This window comes from Talaromyces proteolyticus, assembly GCF_021365285.1.
Source record: "Talaromyces proteolyticus strain PMI_201 chromosome Unknown BGW36scaffold_1, whole genome shotgun sequence".
Classification (NCBI taxonomy): domain Eukaryota; kingdom Fungi; phylum Ascomycota; class Eurotiomycetes; order Eurotiales; family Trichocomaceae; genus Talaromyces; species Talaromyces proteolyticus.
Window position 1 is genome coordinate 3,489,952 of NW_025764277.1, and position 19,373 is coordinate 3,509,324.

Consider the following 19,373-nt stretch of genomic DNA (forward strand, 5'->3'; position numbering starts at 1 on the left):
AAAGTCCTCGCGTGTATTTCTGATACCGAAAGAAAGACCGACTGCTTGGCTCCCATCTTCGAGGTTGTCATAGGTTCGAACAACTCGCCTGAGTGTATAAGGCGACTGACTACATAGATGAGAAAGCCAGTGGACTTTCAAGGACTTCACATAATCCAACAGTCAAAGTGGATTAGATTTGTTTCTCTCACAAGTTCAGATTTTTTGCATAAGTGACCAATGGGAAACTGTCATTAAAGCGCTCTGACAGTCAAAATTGCAGCATATCAACTATTCATCCTCATTAGAGAACATCTCCTCGCCACACTTGCAACGAGCCATAGCAGTAAGCTAGAAAGCACATGACATCGCCCGATGTTCCATTGCCGTTGGCTGTTAAAGTGGGTTAGGTCTCCGACCCTAGTTTTATCTGCAAGCCTTCTCATACAAACTCCCGTGAACAAATGCGAGTTCTCTTCATTCTCACGTGGTCTTGTTGTGAGTGATACTGAGTATTTCGGCGGCTTGACGGGGCGTTGGCTGATATCTTTCTACCTCTTCCCAAGGAGCTTCAGCTCCATCGCTATTGCGCAATACGAGGATATATGGAATTGCCGTCTCGACTAAGGCAGTCAAGTCTCGTAGAAAATACAGAGAATAATTCACCTTTTAGTATGAGCATCAGCTAAATAATTTTTCCTAACAGTAATACTATGAGATGGTCCTCTAATAGTAGCAAGATTTTGAGGTAACTGTTAGATTAATATACTCTGCCAATGATGGGATCACTATTACTCATTTTCTGTCAGCATTATAGAACTGGAATCAGCATTCAAGACTGGGAGATTTACACGGACTTCTCGGCGTTTGTAGAATGACCATAGGTTTTGTGTTAGGAATATGGTAAGTATTCGTATGAGAGGTAATTTGGCTTAGAGGTGACTGTCCTTCCAAGGAAAAGCTGACCGAAACCATGGCCGTCTGCGTATCAGCGCTCCACTTAAGATAAGAAGCTCAGAGAATATCGGACGTTATATCGCGACTGTGTTGAGTGTAGGTATATGAAGAGCCTAATCCCATAGGTGGATATAAACCTCGACACGGAGTAGAACACCTATGAGAGATTTTCCGATGTCGATTTTAACATTCTTCGTGTGCGCACAGGAGTCAATTTGTCGGTCCAACGACGAGCCGTATATATCGTTAGCAGGCTGCAAATTTGACTCAGATACCATTGAAGTTGGTTGAGAAGCACTGATGCTAGTGTGGAGGTAACACCGGACGTTAATGTATTTGTAGCCGGTGCTATGCGCCTGGTATAGGATAGAGTACGATTCCGAGGTTTCAGAAGTTTCGAATAACATAGGAGGGAGGGAGACATCTTTCTAGGAACTGGTTAGATAATAATCTCGAGTAGGAAATAAAGGCAACATACATCAACATATTCACAATATGAACCTCGTCCATGAGATAGTCTGCAGGAAAGATCCAGTGGCTACACCACAGCTCAGCGCAATGTACAACTCGACGCAATTAAACACACATACTATTTTTCCTCTCTCAGACATATCAGAGTATTGGCCGTCTCTGTCTATTAAGTTGGAAAGACAGCTTGCAGAAGAAATTGAAAGGAGTCTGAAAGAAAATTAAAAGAAGAGGTAGTCGATAATTTGGGAAATAGATCAAGAATAAAGCCAGATGATTGTAGAGATGTGATACATTGAAGGTAAAAGAAACAAACATTGAAAATGTATAAAAAGAAAAGGTTAAATCAAAACTTAGATTGAGAAAGGACAATTTGAGTGGTCGAAAAGAGAAGACAGATGGTTGTTGACAAAAGCGATGTTCGAGTTGAGATTTGAATTTGGAAGGAATGATAAATCGAGAATCCATTGGAAAGGTAAAAGTGTTTGAGGAAAGAGACAATCAAGTCGAAGTTCAAAGCTGGGAAGCGAAACTGATAAATAATTTCAGGAGTTAAAAAATCAAGCGAAAAATGAGGCTGCAGATATAACCATCTTTTCTGGGTGTCGACTGCAATGAATAACAGATTCACTATTTGATCCAGCGATAAGAAGCCGAAAGACCGCACAAATTTTCGCTAGATCGGTATTCAAAACATCGCTGCTTCGGCTTTGCTATTGCTATTTTTTCAGCATCATAAAGAGCTTTGACTTACCAAAGCAGAGACTTGATATGCACACCACAGGACCTTTGAGGTTTTCTTGTTGGTCACTTCTGATGCCGAGAATCTGGATCTGCGAAGCACTGAAGAGTGATAATCTTGGTCCACTTTGATGTCAAGTTGCGTGAAAACCCTCAAAATGCAAAATCTTCTCATCCAACTAGTCTCGCTAGTTCTGGCCCAAGCAGGGCTGTTCGCACTCATCCCAAATCAGCAAACCAGCAGATCTGAAATCAAGGTAACTCACATGATGCGATTCTTTGCACATACAGCGACACATACAGCGACACACACACAGGCACACACACACACAGGCACACACACACACAGGCACACACACACACAGGCACACACACTCACACAGGCACACACACTCACACAGGCACACACACTCACACAGGCACACACACTCACACAGGCACACACACTCACACAGGCACACACACTCACACAGGCACACACACTCACACAGGCACACACACTCACACAGGCACACACACTCACACAGGCACACACACTCACACAGGCACACACACTCACACAGGCACACACATGCAGATACTCTCTCTCTCTCTCTTCTCTTCACCATTAATCCCTATCTCGAGTTACAAATGCATTCTTGCAATCCAACAGCGACCATAGAGGAGTCAGCATTGGTGGTAATGACAGGGGAAAAGAATAGGCCATACTTGAGCCGCATAATTGTCAAAGCGTACTAATGATGTATGTGAGGGAGTCACAGAAAGGCTGGATAACTATTATCCCCAATCTTTGAATCATCAGTTGATCCATGTCAAGATATAAATATAGTCCAGTGACTATCATCAATTCTAAATAGATTAGTTTCGCAAGTAGTAAAACAAGGAGTGGATCTCATACCAAAAAGCCGAGAAATTTTTGAGATAGGCTGACCTGCAACTCGCAAAACCTTTTCTGTCAAAGTAAATGTCGTAATTTGTGGAAGATGAGAACCAATGACATTGACAGAAGTGAAAGTAGGTCCGACCCAAAATAACAAACGCAAATATGCACGCACGTACGCTTGTCGACTTAAGCATGTCGATCTCCGGATTAACGAATCTATCCTTCTAAAACCAACACAAAACCTCAATAAGTCAGTCTTCTATGCAATCAGTCATGTGGAGAGTGTGGTACTATAAAGCAGTCGTTTTCAAAATCCAAGTCAAGGTTCACAAAAGAAATATGAACTAATATCATCTCATATAGGTAAGGCGGATAGGTAACCGACGGCGCATGTGTCAACTCTCCAAACTCAGCCGCCAATGGTTTCGAATGTGTTTCCGTCTGCAAAATATGAAATGAGCTGGCCGATGCCAAGAAATCGATTCCGATGGCAATCTGTGTCTGAGATAGCCGGAAAACGCGTGAGAATGTAGCTGTAATGATTGTGTCGTTCAGCCACTATATTCGGGTGTTGTTATTTGGATACCACATCAGATGCCATCCATCGGATATCGCAGCAAGGTAAGTCTAACGTTCAGCATCATGACATCGACCAGCCATTGCAATTGGCGTATCGACTCTCGGTTACTAGGACTAAAATCAATCATCCACTAGGGATTTCGCGGACACTATACAAACCTTGATATTTCCTTGTTGCCATATCAGACCCTATCCACCACGTATCGCGTCGAAGGTGAATATTCAGCTATCGCAGTATGTGTCATTGGCCCTCCAAGAAGGAAAGAAAGGAAGGAAGGAAGGAAGGAAGAAACCGCAGCTTCACCAAGCCATTCGTCGAAAGCCACATCAAAGTAACGTCAATGCACAGCTCTATTATCGGCCGTCGAATCTCCATGAGGGAAAGGAAAATTGAAAAGAAATGGAATATTCACCAAGGCATTCGCCGGCAACTGGGAACTGGAGATTGAGCTCATCACCCAGCGACCGACCGCATTGGAAGTCATCGGCCCCAAGGGAAAGAATACAAATAAGAATATAAGCACGAGAAGAAGAGGGAAAAAAAAGAGGGAACAAAAGAAAAGAAACAAAAAAGAATTAGAAAGTTCGTCGGCAACTGGAGGGGAACGTTGAACTTATCGCCCAGTTAGCATGTTGTGCGATCGGTCTGCGACCGAAAAAAAAAACTTCACCGAACATTCCCCGGGCTCTCGAGTCAACGACTATAACAATCTTGACAACGTGAACTACCCGATTCCTGTAGAAATTACCTGCCTAGACAATTTCCGCCGTGATGGGAGAGCTCGTGACAGAAACACATAAAGATCCAATGGCACTTTGTGAGTTTATCTCAACGAGTTGGGTAAACAGGATCACGTCCTGCTCTAGCTTCCGCCCTACACTTTTTTCGATGACAGTAGGGACCGTATCCATTTCTTGTGATGGAATACGGTTTTTTGGATTTTCCCTTCCCTTCGACATCTCCGCAGTAACGGCAGATGATGTCTTCACCGGCATCGCTTTGCCTTGCATGCAATCTCTGTGTATCGGCGAGACGGGCTCTCCGTCCGCCATCTGCAATATCGTCATCATCATCAGCTCCTGCTTCTCTTCGGCAGTTTCTGATCCGACAGTAAGGGCCGCGGCCCTTCTTCGAGACAGAAAACTTGTAGCCTCCAGCAGTCTCTGGACGGTGACAGAAGGCACACAGTACCGGCTCACCACGCTTTCGCGTTTGATCCGCTTCATACACGACTTCAAGGCGCCGCTGACAGAATGGATCACGAAGCTTGTGGTGGTGGCACTGGTATTCTTCACATGGTGTGCATAGTACCAAACCTGTCTCTGCATTGGATCTATGTTGTCCACGGCAGGTTGGATGGCCATCTACGGCACTGCAATTCTCACATACGACTTTTCCTTCACCTAGTCTTGCGACAATCAAGTCAAAGATACGCGAGTATTGCTCGATTTCTTCCGAACTTCGCAGACGGTTGTGTTCATCTACAAACATATAACAATATCTGCAAAGATTCATGTCTGGGAATTTCGGATGAATCCGATGTAGGCGAATCTTAGTCCCTCCTCTGGCATTGCGAGGAAATTGAGATTCCACCCGGGAACAGCAACTGCATGCGAGATCTCCGCCTGCGGCCTTTCTCCGTTCCCTAACTTTGTTGGTACGCTCTATCCTCTCGTTGACACTTTCCGTAAATGATGAGCTTGGAAAGTTCCCATATCGCCGTCTATACATGTAGCATAGTGGGCAGATATATGGACCCAACGGATCAAAGGGAGCAAAGAGATACCGCCTTCCAGGAATAGTCATTCGACTGCATGCCGCGTTATGGCATGAGAGTGACTTCTTCCATGACGGGTGGAAGAATCCTTGGCGCAAAGGCCAGGCTCCATTTAGCCCTCTCCACGTGCATGCGGAAGAGGGGATTTTCACAACGCCCGAGATCTCGTCGAAAAGGTCAAAAGAAGCCTTTGGTGCATGCTCATGGTAGCGGCGATACCTATATGTCTGAAAGAGGATCATGAAAATCCCTTCAAGCAAATTTAAGTATCCCTTTGCAACCGGCTGCTCAAAGACCGCTAAAGCCCTGAAGTGTGATTTGACACCTTCACGACAGATTTGGTTGTAATGAAGACTTCTTTTGTGGCTTTTAGGAAGGTCATTTACTTCCTTTTTGGCTAGACGTTGATGCTGATCAGCTCTCGTATCCAGGCATTGTGTAGAACCAATATAGCATTCACACCCAGGTGAGCTATCGGTTCTGACACTGAGGTTTCCAGTTGGGAAATTCCCATAAACCCCGTATTTGGAGATGCCGCGGACAGAGGGGAGTGACATCAGATCATCGAGTGACCAGGATGATTTCTCAAATAGCCGCATAACTTGCCGGGGGATGGCTGGCAAGTACAACGCCATGAGAAGGTCAATATCAACACGCGTCAGAAGTGACCAGAAACCCAATGTAATTGGGCGCATTCTTCCTACAATCTTCGAAACATCATGTTGGTTTGTCCAGAGGACTAAGGCGGTTATGATAGAGCGCAGAAGGGTCGCAAAGGAGTCACCTTTTTGCCCCTCCAGCACACCGCTATCGTCATGAAGCGAAAGAACGACATCGTCGTCTTCTTCTTCATCACCAGATTCGTAAAGAACGTCCTCATCATCAAGCTCCGGAGCCGCATCCTCAAGATCCTCCTCTTCTTCCAGAAGTTCGTCTAGGACGAAATTGGAAGTAAAGGCGCTTGGGGAAGGCAGCGGCGGAGGAGTTGAGGTGTCATTCTTTTGGGCCCTAGGGGTAACCATCGGATCCATTCCTTTGCCAATTGGTTCATCTTCATCGTCAGGATCTGCGATCACTCGGAGATCCTGCCCATGGCGATTTGCCAATTGAGGAGTTTCATCGGAACTAGGTTCACGATGAACAGGCTCCGGGTTATTCCCTACGGCCGAATTTGTATCGACAGCAGGTTCGTCATCTTCGGAGTCTTCAATAACTCGACGACGCTTCAGACGACGACCTACAGGCCGAAAAGGTTGGTTGTTCTCATCGGAACTAAGTTTGTGAGAACTAAGTTCACGCTGAGAGAGAGAGTTGGTTGCGTCGCTGGGACGAAGGGACAGCGAAGTTGGTGTCATTTTGATTGTGAAGGCTATATACTACTAGTTAACTAATTGATCATACTACAGATACCGCAGCATCTGGCAATTGGGCTATACTCACCTCGATAGGTTTCGTTTCACGGGGGGGTAGAAAAGGAGGGAGGGAATCTACGGTTGCTATACCTACTGCTATGCCTACCTCTCCCGGTCCTTCCTCAACTGGCAGGAACCCCCCTGGCCACACGCCGCTGTACCGCGTGTCGCAGCCATTTATTGGCCAAACCCGTCCAATACTGACAGTATCATGGAACCGATGGGTCCTTCCTTCCTTCCTTCTTCATCGACGAAACCGCGTTTGCAGTCTCTATCTTGGAGCATTGATACCGTAGTCGTCAACACGTGATTGCTAAACCAGAAGACCACGTAAAGACTTACATTCAACTTTAACCAATGCATCTTTGAAAATTGAACAATTGCTTACAGCCCTTTCTTTATCCGAAGAAGTCTACACAAGTCTATACCTTTGTAATGGGGAACTCAGTCTGACTCTCGAGTATCTGTCTGACTTTGTCCATCATTATTGTTCTACAAGATGGATACTGTATGTTGTCAAGTGTCGCAGGTAGCAATCTCGGGATAGTTACTCAAATTTTGCTTGTCATGTCTTACTCACGATGTTCTACTCCATGTATTTCATTATCTACGCACTATTTTACATGGAGGATAATATAGCGAGCCAAAATATACTAATTTTCTGATTGGACTACGGCCTAACCTATATTCAGGCTCAGGGTGGTACCATCTTAATTCCTATAGAACACTCCATACTCTTCGCTCGTTCTGTCACTTTTACCTCCGTCATTAAACACGAATGCACTTCCACATTCTCGGTGACTGGTAGCTCAACTTATGCTTCTACATGTCTTTGCATGGGTCGCTATTTTTACATGGTATCAGAATCCATCCATCCATCCATCTATCAGTAAAGTGGAGTTGTTTCTATATGTTCTACAGTATATGATGCCTGAGTTGAAGCGCCATCCTGAGGTCCCAGAATAGGTCCGATGTTAGTGGAATTTTGTAGTTAAGATCTGGGAGGGCGTTTACTATCTTGCTAGATTCAGTTTCCTTGGGAAGCTGAATCACAAAGCTACTTCCAGTAATCTCTCTACGAATTCTAGAAGAAGAGAACTTTCCATTGGTTTGTACACGAGCTTTGGGCGCAGGGCAAACCACATCAGTACATCTGCATCTTGAAGCTGTTGATGTGATGTTTTCCCAAAGTACTTGGTCACGTGTAGAGTAAGGCGCTCTATCTTCCAACTCGGTCAGGCCAGGCACCTACTCCGTCAACCATGCCTGACACCCGCCAGCCACACAATCAGCAAAAACCAGGGACGATGAAGACATTCATACATACCTTTATCTCACATTTCATTGATGTACGTGGGAAAATACATAAATATTTCAGTTCCTTTTCTTTCTATCTATATTTGGAAGTTCGGATTTTCATGGTCTCTCGACCGCTGCTATTGCAGCCATTCCAATCGCTCCGTCCCCCTTACCTCAGGGGATACCTTATCGGAATAGTAGGCTCATTTTAATGACTTATATCTTGATTTGTGGTGACTGACTATATTAGAACCTTGAACAGAAATGGTTAACGATTACGATTTAAGAAGTGAACAACTACAACAATTTGTCTCCCCATCCAATGCCTTTTTCCTTCCTTCTTTGACTGGCCTGATGAAGTCGAATCATCTTCACACGGTTCAAACCGGAAAATCGGAGTGGGCCGATATGGGCCGATATTATGACTTTCAAGGGCGAATCCCACGGAAAGAGGTGGTCATGCATGGAAATATAGATCGGAATGCTGTTCACGCAACAGACTCGGATATGGAAGTGAGAGTAGCAGGGTCCTGCCGATGTGGAACCATACCCTCCTGGGATGCAGTTTTTTGATGGAAACGGCTTTTTCTGATCAAAATGCCGTCCTGCCATCTCTATGCTACACAGGCTTGTATTCCGGCGATGAAGCTATAACGCTTACAATTAATGGCCCTTTCTATAGTCTGCGCGTCAATCGAAGGGGTTGAAAAATCAACAGACATAGTCAAGACGATAATCTCTATGTTTGGCTGATACATTTTTCCTATGTTTCTTCTCACCGTATTTCGAGAGGCATTGCATCATGAACTGTACAAGATTTTCTTTACTTCGTATGTGCATGCTGCAGCGTAGTGTTCAATGAAAGTATTGTCGGACTCTTACAAGAAAAGAACATTTTAAAAGAAGGAAAGTTATTAAGCAGGCTTCCCGAAAGTAATTATAAACGGCTACAGATTTGTGAATATAGATCAATCCTTCGCGTTGGCTGCGACACGAATATACAGTATTGAAGGCTCCCAACTCCAAATGTCCCCCGCGTCGTTATATTGCTTCTTAGAGAATGGTAAGTGAGATCAATTCCTCAATTAAATAGGCAATGGGAATAAATGATGTACTTCACTATGCTCTGACACTCTGCAACCCCTGAGTGGATGACTCTTGCGAGGATGTCCTTATTACACAGGTTTCTCGGAAAGCAGTCAAGGTCCAATTCGTGCTCCTGTTGAGAGAGAGAGCAAGACATTCTACTCTATCTAATAGGATAGGGGCGATTATTGAAGCTTGAAGTCTTGTATTTTTTTTTAAAAAAAAACAACTAAACTCTCGTAAAAAAAGAGAGAGAAAAAAAAACAAAGAAAAAAAAACCAAAAGACAAATCTCAAAGATCCCCATAAAGGGGTCCAGCCCCCTTATAATTTTTTTTTTTTATTTGAGGCCTCAGCCGCAACACGACGGCTATAAGCATTCAAAATTGCTTCTCGTTGAACCCTCATTTTTTCGTACTCTACTTTCTCCGCAGCAATGAGCTCTACTAGAGTCTCAACAGTGATCTGCCAGCCATCCTGCTTCGCCAGCGAAGCAGTCATCTTCTCTTTTAATTTTAATTGAGCCTCTTTCATCTCCTCGGGAGTACGAACCTCCGCACTCTCGACAACCTATCGAATCGGTCAGCTTGAATAGAATACAAGATAATTGTAATACATACTTCAGTCTCTCTAGGCCGTTTGGGCGCGGCGGGCTTTTTCCCCTTGACTTTCTTGTCGCGGGGGGTGGGGGTTGGCCAAACCCCCCCAGGGAGGCCTCCCTTTGCTGCATTAGCAGCCTTTTGCTATATAGTTAGCCATACGGTCCAGAATGCATGTCATTTGAATCAACTCACAGCAGCATGGGCCGGGGTCGGGGCGGGGGCGGGGGCGGTGGTGATGGTGGTGGTGGTGGTGGGCTCGGCCTCCATGGCATCTGAACAGAATTATTATCTCAATGACACTTTTCAAAGCGAGTTATATAAGTTGAGCTACTTACCAGCCGTTGTATTGTCGGTGGTGTTGGCAGGGGGAGCAGGGGGAGCAGGGGCAGCAGGGGCAGCAGGGGCAGCAGGGGCAGCAGGGGCAGCAGGGGGGCAGCGTTGGTCATGTTGGCATCTAAACAAGATTATTATTTCAGTAACACTTTTCACAATGAGTTTGGATAAGTTAATGTTCTTACCAGAAGACATTTTGATGGTGATGGTGGAGATGATGATGTGATGCCTAGGAGGAAGAGAAAAAAGGGAGAGACGAGCGAGCGCGAGAAGTAAGGATATGTGTGAAATTTTACATATCACGTGTTCTTTCTTGCTTAGACTCCAGCCAATTACCTCATTGACTGAATGATCGTTTTGCCCAGCTTAATTACTCGAATACAGTTTTGTTTTTGATATCAGAAATTCACTATGTGTACGCAGTGCTTGCGACGCGCATCTTGTAGAACTAATCAATAACAACGCTACACTTTACGACCTCGTTAATTAAAATCGTAAGGATATTTTTACCTCTGAAATCTGTTATGGAGAGTGTTTAGCTGGGATACAGCTGTTGCACATTAAAACTGCTATTGAATATTTTCTACCCCGGATTGCCCCACTTGGATGAAGCGACATATCATACCCTAAAGTGCTAGCGTATCCGTCTCCACGTGGCGAGGGACTCGGAAGAATAACAGTGGGTCCGTCCAACTCAGTCTTCTCCGTAACGAGGCACTAATGGGGGAATTATTCATCTCTCGAATATTAACACAGATTCTAACTGAATCACTTATTTTCTGAGACGGTAATCTGGAACATGGGAGTATGATTGGAACCATAACATTACCCGTTTACCTTGTTATTCCTGAAATCCAAGTTGATATCCACAGAAACAAGAGACAAGAGCTGATGAAGATTCATATAGGTAAAAGCAAATGTCTTATCATAGGCGCACAATCTCTGTCATCCCCATCAATGGTACATATTTGTCAAAAAGGCTTTATCGTGCACAGCACATATCCTGAAATTTCCGCTAGATGTTCAACATGTCTTCCGGTCTCCGCTTTCAGTAGTAACGATAGTCTGTCGTTAGGATTGGAAGTTGATTATCCTGGCGTCAATATTTGGCTTGTGCATGAGGAATTATCCTTCCTCTGAGGAGGAAAAGAAAGGAAGGAAACCATCCTCCGTGAATGCCTTCGTCGGCAACAGGAGTAATTAAAGGTGATCGTCCAGGTACCGAGCTCAGGAATATGCTTGATTTTTTCAATCACAGCACCTTTTCACCAATAGAAAACCCTAGATCTTGTGAGAGTTTGAATGAATGGCGGGACAATATAGAACTCCCTTGAACCCTTTCCTGTATTTTTAGATTGCGTCGTCTCACTTTCTTTATCTTTGAGCGCCGGGAGTTGAATTTTGGCGGCATCATTTGACAGACTTGAGAAAAGCAAAGGAAATCTATACTGGTTGACTGATGACATTTGGAATTCATTCTACAAAACGTATTTATGAGGCTAATACTGATCCATGATCTTGTACATACTTATTTTCCCAGTTGAGGCGAAATACCTTTCTAGTATTTGATACTGAATAGTTCGATATCAAATCGGTACTAACCTGGCAAACCAACCTAAGTGTATTAATTTTGTTTTAATGAGCTATATTACATGTACATTTTCCCAGATGTTTGTCTTATTATTAACTCACGATATCATATACATATAATCGTTAGGTGAGTATAGTCCCATATAATCATTTATATAAAGCCTTCGAATAAAAATAGTAAACGCTGCGCAGCGGCCTGTCTCATAAAAGTCGACCCTGCCATATAAACGCTGGGTGGTGCCCTGCCTCATATAAATCGATACTGCCATATAAAACCACAATATGATCATTTTCAATATGTGGAAATATTAAAATTCGCTGTGCCACTATGTAAAAATTAGTCCGCCGTAACCCGTTGTCTGTATTTACACCAATCTACGTCCGATTGAAAATATAGACTTCTTGGGATCCACGCGTAGACAATATGAAAAGCTCAAATATTATTATAAATGATCTGGGGAGGGCTCCTATACCAAATTCACTTTTGTGGTGCTATATTCAAAAATTTATCATCCTACTGTACAGATTCAGACGACTTAACTACATACATGGTTTATGGAGTTTGACATGATGATTAACGTGTCTTTCCTAGATTTTATTTATTTTTTCAAGGACCTAAAGTTGGTTCGGTTTTGTCGTTATTGAAGTATCTTTGTATATGGAATACCTGGGAAACAAAATAAAGGAGAATTGATTCGCTTAAGATGGATAATGGATTTAGATTATATCCTGAATTGAATTGCGTTTTGAGTCAACTAACCTCAAACCAGACGTGAATAAACAGGTCTTGAACGCTGACAGAAAATGGGCAACAGTGATTCCATCATCGGCAGAGACTACCAATCCAACAGTCACCCCAAAACCTTGCTACCACTAGAGGACCATCTCATGGTGGGCGCTGTCAAGGAAAATTGCCTGGCTGGTCATACAATGTCTTTGGTGCTTCGCAAGAGAGATATCCCTCAAATTCTCAACAAACTCAAGCTAAGACACAATGAGACAAGTTAAAGGCAACCAAGGAGAGCTCATACTTCGTATCGAAACCACACCAGACATCCTCGAGATTCTATCACGTACATTGACAAGGTTGGCATAAATAGCACTCTACTCAAAAAAGCCAACGCATTGCCCCTAGTCAGCTGAGGATACAATCAAACTAGGTACGAGTATCATCGACCAGCAACTTTATAACTAGACTAAAAAGCAACTAGCAGTGCTAGAAAATGCCTTAATATACCAATATCATGACTGGATGCTCTGTTATCCATCTCTCTGAGACTTTTACTCCTAAAGCGACGCCTTAGAATTACGCAATTCAAGATGACTACAATGAGGAAGAGGATGTGAAGAAGATTAAATCCCTTGGTACCTTATATTCTCCTGAAGACTATTTTTGTGTCTTTTCTTTTTACTCCTGTGCTACGCGATGTTAGGGAACACCCACATCATTATGTGTGGTATGATCACTAACTAGTCTCATGTAATTCAACGTCTACTCATATACTTTTCCGTCATGTCACTGAGCATGGTTATCCAATGCTTAACCTATGTCTGTTATGGTTCGACATCAGGATGATGGCTTTTAGCCGGCTCGAACTTACGGGATGGCGGCCCGGCATCTCTCTTCCTGGGCTTTGCAGTTGTGTGTTCGTGCGTTTGGGCTGTAATTCAAACCGTCAGTGAGATGACTATCGCCTTTCCTACCTCTGGTAATTTCATCGACTACGCGGATCGCTTTGTCGATCGCGCCTTGTCTTTTGCCGCCGGCTTTTCGATGTGGATCGGCTGGACAGCCATCATTGCTTCGGAGGCGACATTCTTTTCCGTGATTGTCAATTACTGGGCAAATGATAAAGTGCCTGAAGCCGTCTGGTATATGTTTGACCTCCGGTTTATAAAATACACTGGAAATTGGTTTGGAGAGATGAGTTTGGCTTACATTTCATAGTAACCCTCTTCCTGATTCTCATGTTTGCCATTTTCAGCCTTCCCAATACCGTCATCGGATGGTTCGAGTACTTTACGTCTATCTTGAAAATCGTTGCCTTGATTCTATTTGTGATCATCGGTGTAGCTCTAATCTTCGGTGCCGGCGCTGACGGCACAGTTCACAATGGCGAGAATTGGCAGAACGGGATGGCGTTTCTCAATGGCTTCAAAGGATTTGGCAATAGCGTGCTGCTGGCAATTCTAGCTATTGGAGGTGGGTCTTCATCCAGTTCTCTCATAGATACACCTGCTGAACCATGATATAGACAATACCTTCACAGGTTTCCTTGCCGGAGAGTCCAAGAGCCCCCGCTACTCCGTCGCGCACGCCGTGTTTTTGATTCCTATCCGAGTGGCCGTCTTCTACTTGGTTTCCGTGGTCATTATCGGGATCTTGATCTCTCCTAAAAACCCGCCCTTGTTGGGCAGCAGCGGTGTCGCAGCATCCCCATTCGTCATCGCCATCAACCAGGCCGGCATCAAGGGGCTTCCAGACCTGCTCAATGTTGTGATACTGTTTGCGGTAGCAGCCATTGCTGCAGAGAGTTTCTTTGTCGCGTCGCGCATTCTTCAATCTATGGCCCATCAAGGTCTCATTTCCTCCTGCGTGGCAAAGGTTGATTCACGGGGTCGTCCGCGAGTCTCGCTGGGTATCACCGCTGTTCTCACCATCGTGATGACCTACATCAACCTGAGCGGAGAGGGCACAACTGTTTTTAACTGGCTGTCCCAGATTGCAAGCACTGGATTCTTCATGGTCTGGTTCGTCATTTCGATCATCTCCTTTAGCTTCCGAGCAGCCCTCAAGGCACAGAATGATCCCCGCTTTAACGAGATCTACGCTTAGAAGTCCACCTGGTGGCCATTCCCACCTATCTGGTTGTTTACCTGCTCTCTTTTTTATATCGGTTGCTCCTTCTACCTTGCTTTGTACCCGATTGTAATTCTCCCCTCCCTTCCTTACCGAGTATGCACACCTGCTAACATTCAATCCAGAGGTCCGACACACCAACCGCATATTATTTCTTCCAGTACATGATAGGCTTGATCTTGATTGTCGCCAGCACCATTGCCTATAAAATAATATTCCAAACCAAATTGCGTGACCCGCGCAAAGTGGATTTGCAGACCGGACGTAGGCCATTGAGTGTAGGCGAAATTCGAGAACTGGATGAATATGAGAGATTGCCGCGATGGAGGAAATTCGTCTCATTCGTGCAGTTATGGTGATGTACATATGGAATGATGATATTTATTACGATCTAGTAAAATGAAGGGTCAAATCGGACATATAATTGATTAAGAGGAATTCCACGTTGGTAGTGAATTATATGCTAATTAATATACTGGCTGTAATAATCCGTTGACAGGCAAGCGATGATTTCGCGTCTCTTTATTGGCCATCCAGCAAGGGCCTTACTAGTGCTTGCAATTACCATACCAATGCCAACGGCTTATAGATTGCGGACTCTAATACTCGCCCAAAACCGTTTCAAGGCCAGCCGAGAACTCCCGGACTGTCTGTTCCCTAATAAATTTCCTGTCGTCCTCAAATTCCAGCTCAAGCTGCCGAGCGCTGCAGACGCTTGAGGGCCATGCGGACCCGGTCACATCAGTAGCCTTCTCGCCTGACTGCAGGCGGGTCGTGTCCGGCTCCCGCGACAATACAGTACTGCATGAGATTGACCATACCTGGTAGTAGCGTTGAGTGGACCGGCGTTCCATATTTTTGCCGATGCACGGGGTGGAGTATAAATCCGGAACTTTAACTTCCAAATTAATTATTTCATACTTCTGATAATAATAATCGGGCCCAAGACTCGTTCTCCTAATTTTTCAAGCTCCTCGGCGACCAATTCGCCCGACTGACCCGCCAAACCAGCACTCTTTTCGTCGCTAAGGTATAGATGTCTCTACGCTCCATGTCGCACATTTCATTCTTGCTAATTCTGTCACCGCAAGTCTCTGCTTTGACATACAAGTATCTTCTCAAAACCCTTAGCATGCTATCTCACCGCGCATTCCCGTTATACGTGAGAAACGGAAGTCCAACCTTGTTTCACAAGAGGGGGCTCGTGTCAGCCGTCAATAGCTCTCATCGGTGGACTAGAGGTATATTTCGACTGACACTTACTGGCAAAGGTTTTCTAACACCTCCATAGAGCGCAAGGACGATGCGCCAATGCGCTTGATGCCACTTGGTGGCTCTGTAACTTATGGATGCGAATCCTCTGACGGAAATGGCTACAGAAAGTGGCTATATGAGATGCTCGTTTCAGACGGCTTTTTAGTCACAATGGTTGGATCACGAAAAGCTGGTTCCATGCGTAATAACGATAACGAGGGGTGGCGAGGTTTTAGAATTGATCAGATACAAGGCAAAGCGAAAATGTCTATTCCCGCGCTCGCACCAGATGTCGTCTTGATCAACGCAGGCTCCAACGACAGCATCCAAGGATTCGAAATCCAGCACATTGGTAGACGCATGGATGATATGCTTGAATATGTTTGGAGGGAATCTCCATATTCAACTATCATTCTATCCACATTGCTAGTTAACTTGGATGCCAAAACCGAATCACGAGTGCTGTGGGCCAATGAACAGTTCAGAGCTGTGTCGAAACAAAAGGAAGTCGAGCAGAAAAGGATTGTACTAGTAGATATGCACAATCAATATGGACCGCAGCTTGACGACTTAAGCGATGGAACACATCCAAATGACCTAGGTTATTATAAGATGGCCCAAATCTGGTACAAAGGTATCCAGGAAGCTAACTCGAAAGGGTTCCTTCAACAGCCACAGGGAAGTATATGAAACCTTGCACCTCTGAACAGGAATTCAAGAGGATTCTGCTAACATAATGAACTTGACATTTTCTGTACACGTTAATATACCGTCAGTCGCTATGATCGCTGTAATAATAATGAACCCCATTTAAATGATTATCAGATGTTGGCATTATTATATTTTATCCATTAAAAAAAATACATATCATCGGCCAGGTCACAACGAAATACATGCAGCCAACTACGGATGGCATCTCGGGTCGGCGCCGTGACACGCGTTAACAGAACTACACGTCGCATTTTAGTAGGGCAAAAAGCTGCCAGAGCACTTTGGATGGCTTAAAATCAACTTTAATGATTATATTATTATATTGTTATTATATTCAAGTATAGCCACTGTACCCAGCCTCTAGGCCATGACAATCTTGAGCTAAGATTTGGACAACAGATGCTTTTGCCTTCGCCTTCTAGAATAGAGCAGTGGGTGCTTTTGGTTCAACATTCGGGGGACACCGTCGAGAGAATTGTGAGGTTAAAATACATCGTTGCTCTATGCCTACGAGCAGCGTGGCTACTTAGCTGAGGCCCTCTACAAGAACTTACAGAAACTCCATTCTAGCGCTCTTAAATACAGCTTAATTGTGTCAAACCATATCATACTATCTCAATTTACAGTAAACTAAGGATGCTATAATTGAATATATCAATTATCAGGCTACAACCTGAATAGCGGCCCTATGCATTAAAGCCCCATAGCTGCCAGCGATCAACAACGCTCTTCTGGAGGCCCTCAGGGTAGGAATGCTTAAAATCAGCAATCTCCCAAGTCACGCCAGTCTTGTATTCAGAAGCCAATAATGCATCCGAAACAACCTTTCCGCCTACAGTTGGTGACGCAGACCCATGCGACATGTACGGGACCAAAGGAAATCCTCTGCAGTCTTCATAGAATAGTTCATCAGTTTTTGGTCTGCAGCGAGTTGAAAACGCGAAAATAACGTCCTTGAAATTGTACACGTCAATGTCTTCGCCAACAAGAACAAGACGATGAATTGTGTATCCAACTTTGTGAGAGAATACCAAATCTCCGACGCGTTTGCGAAAATCTTGCGGTGTCCACTGGAATTGCCGAAGCTTTTCTGTGTCCACTTGCAGAGCTACCCAGGTAACCTGGGTCTCGAATTGGGCCATTGCTTCCTTGATTGGTAGGTTTTTCTCCTGGCAGAGTTGGCGAATCTCAGCTGCCGCAAGTGTTCCAATCATCGTGTGCTACAGCAATTCTAGTTAGTCCGAGTTTTGAATTTGGGAAAGAGAAAGTAATTGCCTACCGTCTCATCTGTTATACGTCCACAGTTTGATACTGGTAGGATGGCATCGGTGCGGTGGGTAATCTTCGCCACGGTATAAACAGGTTGAGGATGCGAGTCGCCCATGAACACATATCCGTGCATTTCACCAAATGGCCCCTCTGGTGCAGTCTCAGAGATAGACAAAGTTCCTTCAAACACAATCTCAGAGTTTGCTGGAACAAGTAGGCCATTCGTCTCGCATTTAACAACATCTAACGGTGTACCAGTCATAGCGCCAATATAGTCTGCTTCAGTGACACCTTCTGGTAGTGGCATACTGGAAGCCATGATTGCCGCAGGGGGGACTCCGAAACACAAAGCCCACGGGACATCTTTTCCCTCAGCTTTCCAAAGCTGATGAATCTGCCAGATATGCTGAGGTTCTATAACAAGACCAACCAGGTGATTCTTATCTTTAACCATGGCTCTTGCAATAGACCAATTGGTCCATTTACCATTGGGAGACTGCACTATGTGCATACCATAGGTTTGGATATATTTGCCGCCGTCGGACTGATGCAAGAATGGCGAGGGCAATTGGTTGAGATCAAATTCATCCAGGATATGTTCTTTACATGGCCCCGTCTTGACAGTTCTTGGTGGGATCGGAGACCTGGTTTTTGCGGACAACATTTTGTCGACAACATCCTTCATAGATGCGGTAGGTGGTAGGGCGAGATGTCGAGCGAGACGACCGTATCGTTGACTGGGGTCTCTGCGCAGTGAGGCCGGAGCTCCCAAAATTCTCCAAAGTCCATCTTTATTGCCTTTGAGCTTGTTTAGAAGAGGTGCTTTGTTATCGGTCTCGCACACTTTGCGGATAATCGCTCCAGCTTCAAGATAAGGGTCAATCTCATCGTTGATCTCCACAAGATCTCCATCCTCTTTGAGAGCATTGACAAAGGATCGAAAGCTGAGATGGGGTGGTATTTCACTAGCCATTGTTAATTGGAAATCTCTGTTGTTGTGTTCAAATGCCTGTTGTGATCAACTCTCACTATTGTTTTGAAAATCAGCTTGTCGACGTTGATTCACAACCTGCAGTCCTGATGGCTGCATTATATATTGCAGGTTTTATGTAACGCCCTTCATAAAATGTGCACAAATGACCCATGAGCGATTTACTTAACAGTGGATGGCAAAGGTTGAAGATGTCATCTCTTCATTTTGTGTAAAAAATAATGGATTGACCAATGAGAGGCTTCACCGAGATTTCCGAAGTTACCGAAGTCCACGAGATTTCCGACACCCTGAAGAATTATTTTTTTTTCGTACGAATCGTGGTTAATAACTAAGTATAAATACTTCACATCGTGATTTTAAACACAGAATGCATATGCTAAAGTTGAAATCATATTCTTTCACCTCGATCATCGCAATAGCTAAAACATACTACTTATGGTCAGCATGATTGTTGTATACTGTGCTCTTGCATGCCTTTGTGGGTATCTTACAGTGATACGCCATGCAACAAGTTTCTCTAGTTTCAAAAAGATCCTCTACCGAGAGTCTCCAAAAAACAAGATCTCGTTGAGATTCGAC

At 44.4% G+C, this 19,373-nt stretch overlaps 5 protein-coding genes across 5 annotated transcripts; 2 read left to right on the forward strand and 3 right to left on the reverse strand.

The window, feature by feature from the left end:
* Nucleotides 1-4,264: 4,264 nt before the first annotated feature.
* On the reverse strand, nucleotides 4,265-6,857 carry BGW36DRAFT_19979 (uncharacterized protein). The gene has a single exon (XM_046209856.1). The coding sequence runs from the start codon at nucleotides 6,738-6,740 to the stop codon at nucleotides 4,437-4,439; it is 2,304 nt and encodes a 767-aa protein (XP_046078557.1). The 5' UTR covers nucleotides 6,741-6,857; the 3' UTR covers nucleotides 4,265-4,436.
* A 2,648-nt stretch (nucleotides 6,858-9,505) lies between these two features.
* Nucleotides 9,506-10,229, reverse strand: BGW36DRAFT_354324 (uncharacterized protein; the record flags this gene model as incomplete). The annotated part of the gene is made up of 4 exons (XM_046213513.1): nucleotides 9,506-9,751; nucleotides 9,802-9,924; nucleotides 9,976-10,044; nucleotides 10,119-10,229. The coding sequence occupies 4 exons, from the start codon at nucleotides 10,227-10,229 to the stop codon at nucleotides 9,506-9,508; spliced, it is 549 nt and encodes a 182-aa protein (XP_046078558.1).
* A 2,990-nt stretch (nucleotides 10,230-13,219) lies between these two features.
* BGW36DRAFT_393404 (amino acid permease-domain-containing protein) lies at nucleotides 13,220-14,925 on the forward strand (the record flags this gene model as incomplete). The annotated part of the gene is made up of 6 exons (XM_046217803.1): nucleotides 13,220-13,265; nucleotides 13,293-13,578; nucleotides 13,692-13,909; nucleotides 13,962-14,461; nucleotides 14,543-14,635; nucleotides 14,692-14,925. 6 exons carry the CDS (start codon nucleotides 13,220-13,222, stop codon nucleotides 14,923-14,925), a joined length of 1,377 nt encoding a protein of 458 aa, XP_046078559.1.
* Nucleotides 14,926-15,371: 446 nt separating this feature from the next.
* On the forward strand, nucleotides 15,372-16,787 carry BGW36DRAFT_368429 (carbohydrate esterase family 3 protein). Its single transcript, XM_046214992.1, has 3 exons — nucleotides 15,372-15,596; nucleotides 15,658-15,807; nucleotides 15,858-16,787. Exons 2-3 carry the CDS (start codon nucleotides 15,699-15,701, stop codon nucleotides 16,508-16,510), a joined length of 762 nt encoding a protein of 253 aa, XP_046078560.1. The 5' UTR covers nucleotides 15,372-15,596; nucleotides 15,658-15,698; the 3' UTR covers nucleotides 16,511-16,787.
* A 430-nt stretch (nucleotides 16,788-17,217) lies between these two features.
* On the reverse strand, nucleotides 17,218-18,773 carry BGW36DRAFT_286538 (UbiD decarboxylyase family; the record flags this gene model as incomplete). The annotated part of the gene is made up of 2 exons (XM_046210427.1): nucleotides 17,218-17,751; nucleotides 17,811-18,773. The coding sequence occupies 2 exons, from the start codon at nucleotides 18,771-18,773 to the stop codon at nucleotides 17,218-17,220; spliced, it is 1,497 nt and encodes a 498-aa protein (XP_046078561.1).
* Nucleotides 18,774-19,373: the final 600 nt, after the last annotated feature.

Bases quoted from the DNA above. Each gene is read 5' to 3' on its own strand.
- BGW36DRAFT_19979 (XM_046209856.1), bottom strand. From the start codon at position 6,740: ATGACACCAACTTCGCTGTCCCTTCGTCCCAGCGACGCAACCAACTCT.
- BGW36DRAFT_368429 (XM_046214992.1), top strand. From the start codon at position 15,699: ATGCTATCTCACCGCGCATTCCCGTTATACGTGAGAAACGGAAGTCCA. The intron at 15,808-15,857 runs GTATATTTCGAC...ACACCTCCATAG, and splicing joins CTCTCATCGGTGGACTAGAG to AGCGCAAGGACGATGCGCCA.